Genomic DNA, 5,000 nt, shown 5'->3' with positions numbered 1-5,000 from the left:
GATACCTATTTCTATTTATCAATATATTTACCTATCTTTTCATCTCTTTATCTATATATCTATCTATACATCCATATATACATATTCATATATTTATGGATATGCATTTATCTATCTCTATCTATTTATTTTCTATATATCTATTTATTTATCTACCTATTGATTTATCTGTCTATCCATCCATACATATATATTATATAATATAGATATATATATATAGACCGTTGTGAATGGTTCTTATCCATATTTACATATGTACTAGCATGCAAATACAGAACACATATTTGCCGATCACTCTCTCATAATTATTATTAATTAAATATCGAATTATAAAAACAGTTATTAACCCCCACTGACGGTTGAACAGCATGTTTTACCGCGCATTCCCAGCCCATAAGCCGGCGACACATATTGAGCCAGCCGAATCAATTGATTTAGGCCTAATAATTCGAACGCCCCGGCATTTGGACATTCAAGGCTAGAATTCCCCCGTCGGGAATGGGTTAAAACTCTTACCTTGATCCTGGATTAGCAATAGTGTCCTGTAAACATTTGAATGTTGTGCCATTAAAACCAATCACATCTCATCTTCAATACAAGTAACATCATTCACATCCAGATATTTTTATATTATCTTTTTTTTTTTTTAGATAATTTTCATTCATCTCAAAGTAATTTATTCCAAAAAGCAGCCTTAGTTTGAACCATATACCTAAGATTGGTACGTGCATCATCCAGTCAGCTTTGTTTCCAGCCTGTAATTACAAACCAACATAGTGCAATAAAATTATTAAATTTTTTATTATATATATTACTGACATTCTTTTGAATTTGTGAATACTACTGAGATTGTTACCGGGGAGTCTAAGTGACCAAATGGATTATAGGGTTGACATGGGAGATTACCCACTTTAGGAATATTACCTTTTAAGCAAATGTGTTTGCCTCCAGATTTGGATAATTTACCATGCTATGAGGAATATATTTGTCTATAGAGTCAAAAATTGAGCAAAAGTTTTCATGACATACATGTTGGCACCGACTAGGCCTAAAAAACAGTAGTCAATGCATACATGATGTGACATTGGGATTTACCCACAGTTGAAGTGCGCACACGGTCATAAAGTATTATGGCTGTAACACACATATAATTCTACTGCTTTATCCAACTGTAATGTAAAGTTATTATAACCTCAAAATTAAAGAGTAATAATAGAATAGTAACAGTACATAATGGTGTATGGTTATATATTCTAGAAAAAGCATATGATAAAATTAATTATGAATATCCACAATTAGATCCACAGCTACTCAACTGACAGAAAGTCACATAAAAAAATAAGGAGATGCATAAAACAGATATAAGAATGAAACCAAAGAACTAGACATAAACTGTTAACCGTACATATACATACAAACAGTAAATAAACCCAGATATATAGAATTGTTATATCTATTTTCTGTTTATCGATGTAATTACCTTCTATACATATCGAACTATATCTCTCTCTATACAACCATATGTACATATTAATACATAATGTATAATCAATAAAATCTTTCAATCTCTCAAATAACTTAATCTAACTCACTCTCTATATAAAATTAATCTTCTAATGAAAAGTGTAAATCCTTCCATTCATAAAAATATATCATAAATATATATATATAATAAATTTATACAATATTATAATAAATATTATATCAATCAATATCTGGTATAAATTAATAAATTATAAATACAAATATAAATTAATTATTTATATGAATATATTTATAAATAAATATTAATATATATATAAAAATCTATATATATATATATATATATAAACAAAAATATATAAATACAAGAAATATATATATAAATAGTATATATATAAATATAATAAAAAGTTAATATAATTAATATAAAGATATTTAAAAAAAAATAATATATATATATAAAATTATATAATATATATATATTTCAATCTATATATATATATATTATATATAAATATATAAATATATATATATATTATATATATAATAAAGTCAATTATAAATATAAATATAAATTAATCTAAATATAAATATATATAAAAAAATATCAATATATATATATATTATATGTAGACACATATATAGATATATATAATGTGATATAAGATTGTAGATATATTTGAATATATATATATATTATATATAATATATATATATATATATTATATATATATATATATATATAGATATTATCTTTATACATATAGACAACAAACATGGATGCACACACAGATGCACTCCCCTCCCCACAAACATACAAATATACATACATACATACATACATACATCCATACATACAAAGCAACAGTGGTCAGTGCACTTATACAGGCACTCCATATGTCAAAGGCTTAAATGCTCTAAGGTGAAACTTAGCTAATGTTCAATCAAGGCAGCTCGTATTTTAGGTATAAGGACACATAAGATCTCACAGAATTAGTCATTAAATTTCCTTAATCGAAGGACCAACAAGACATCTTTGTTAATGGTTTCCCAATCTTCCCTTTGTAGGTTGGGCTAGCAGACAGGTCTCTCATGCCAGGTGATGTTGTAAGGCGCCTGATAAGAGGTAAAGACACCCAGCGGGGCTACTGTCGCCAGGTTCATGTCACCTCCAGTGTACAGATTGTCGGCACAAAACTTGTGATATTGAATGTTGACAGCAATGACCTTACACCTCTTGAGGTAAGTGATAAGGAGTATATTATACCAGGGGTTGAGAAACAATGATTGTTATGTCAGTTTGCTTAAACTTTTACATTTATAGATATAGCACTGATTATGCTATGTCAGTTTTTACTTTGTAGGATATTATTGATGACAACTTCAATGACTATTGCGTTGTTGATAAGAAATCCTTAATATTAGCATAGATTTCAGTAAATTTCCTCTCTCTCTTTCATTATTCCTACTAAAAGAACATGAACCAAATAACGTCTTTTATGTTCTAGGAGTTTACAACAGATATTGCTGTGGCACTGGATTCCTGGGTGGGGATGGTGCACATGGTCAAGTGCCGTCTGGTGATGCTGTGTGCCGATGGATCAAGATGTGTGATGTCAGATAGTGAGGCCTTAGAACTGGACGATATGAGGGATTCCCGAGACAGGGTTAGGCTGGTAATTGTCACTCAAGCTCACAGTAATTGTATTCGTAATGACCACAGTTACAAGAATAGATAGAGAAAGAAAAATGTATTGCCTCATTTCCTGTATTATTTTTGTATTGGTTTCATTGTTATTAACCCACTCATGACGGGGGCATTCCAGCCTTGCATGTCACAATGCCGGGGCTTTCGAACGCTTAGGCCTAAATCAATTAAATGGCTGGCACCATATTGTGCCACCCGGCCACTGGGCTTTTGAATGAGCGGTACAGTAGTGTACCACCCGTCCAGAGAGGGTTAATATTATCATTATTGTTATGCTAGAATATTTTTATAAGCCTAAAGGCAGTCACCTTGCAAAATCCTGACTGTATCCTCAGTTATGGTGATGATTTGTTTTCTTTTTTTTTCTTCAGTATACTTTTTATATACTTTACTTTTATTCCTTTTACCCTTTTGTAATGGCTTCAGTTGGAAGAAGTATGCATTCATTCCCTCACTTCTTATTTTTTTTATGGTTTTAGAAAGGAACATGCATCAAATATATTAATTGTTGGTTTTCAGCTCGGTAAAAAGAAAAGAGAAAAACATGCCAAATAAAGCTAACAAAAGAAAAAGGGCCTTGGTTATGTGTATCATATCCAGTATAACTTCTGAAACATCATAGTCTAATTTTTTTTTTTTTTTTTTTTTTCTTTGTAATCATAGATTTTGTTGAGATTCCTTGAATGGGGGAACTTATAAGATCTTATCATGCATTATATTGAATTATAAAAAAGGGATATTTCTGGCATGATGATTTCCGTCATTTGTCTGACTCTCTGACTTTGGTTGCAGTTTTTTCCTAAAGAACATGTCCCACAAATCAACATCATCATGATATTTGCAATTGACTTCTGTGTCTTTGCTCTTTGGGTTTGATATTATTAAATATCTGGCAACTCCTTTGAAAATTACTATTTTATGTGCATGATGTGCATGTGGGTTTCATTTGGCTACAGGTGCTGTTTTTGTGGTCAGTGACTCACTATCACTTATTAAACAGTGTAAGCATAAAATTTTCATATTTGTTTGATAAGCAATGTGATAAGTAAGGGGCGGCAATAATTTTTTTTGAGCTAGCAACAGAATGATGGTATTTTGTTAAGGTTTTAGAACTGGAAATTGTGTAGCCGTTTTAACAAATCATAACAGTTATATCAAACAAGGTTTTATAAGACACTGTTGATAAGTCTAAAGTGAAGCAGCTATCGTGATTATTTAATTTCCAGACAGAACCAAACTTACTGGTATCGTATTTTCTCTCAGAGGATTCCAAGAACCTGTATGATATTGGTATTCTTAAGGGGTATACTATGTACAGGGATAATTTTGCAGAGGGATTGCCAGTTCATTTAAGCTCTCTATGCCATATATTTCCTTACCAAAACAACAGTTATAGTCATGAGAAAAATGATAAGAATTGACCTGTACTCTCACTGGGTCATCTGTATTGTCACCAGGTTGTCATTTTTTTAAATGCTTATTTTATTTCTGAAACTTTCATTGTTGAATGTATATTGTTTTGTATTTTTTTTATGTGATGACTACGTAAGTTTTTAAATACTGTCTAAGGAAAAACAAACTTGTATTGGGTATAGAGGTTTTGGAAGTTTTGGTAATTAGTGTTGAATTTTCACCTTGTTCAGACCAAGACAAGTGCTGGAATAGTGAATTTTGTTACAGAGTTAATGTAACTGTTAATGTTTCATCATATCAGTACTTGTTTGCAGGGCTTATAAGAGATATATTTAGAGGCAAAATCTCAGTAACCTTAAATGTAATAGCAGCCTCACTTCTAAGTCTACTGTAGTAA

At 30.4% G+C, this 5,000-nt stretch overlaps 1 protein-coding gene across 4 annotated transcripts in view; it reads left to right on the top strand.

The window, feature by feature from the left end:
• Window positions 1–5,000, top strand: part of LOC122267466 ((E3-independent) E2 ubiquitin-conjugating enzyme UBE2O) — a 34,338-nt gene that overhangs the window by 5,174 nt on the left and 24,164 nt on the right. For 2 of the 4 annotated variants that reach the window (XM_086538078.1, XM_043037531.2), the window contains exons 2-3: window positions 2,551–2,724; window positions 2,991–3,149. In XM_086538078.1, the coding sequence (XP_086394204.1) occupies window positions 2,551–2,724; window positions 2,991–3,149 (333 nt within the window). Of the gene's footprint in view, window positions 1–2,550; window positions 2,725–2,990; window positions 3,159–5,000 lie in introns of all 4 variants that reach the window. The other 2 variants (XM_043037532.2, XM_043037530.2) reach the window with 1 other exon arrangement.

The sequence above is a fragment of the Penaeus japonicus genome, unplaced genomic scaffold, assembly GCF_977035675.1.
Source record: "Penaeus japonicus unplaced genomic scaffold, GWHDUDI00000001_assembly GWHDUDI00000006, whole genome shotgun sequence".
In the NCBI taxonomy this organism is placed as follows: Eukaryota; Metazoa; Arthropoda; class Malacostraca; order Decapoda; family Penaeidae; genus Penaeus; species Penaeus japonicus.
Note: the sequence above shows the minus strand (reverse complement) of the source record. Positions and strands in the feature narration are given on the sequence as shown.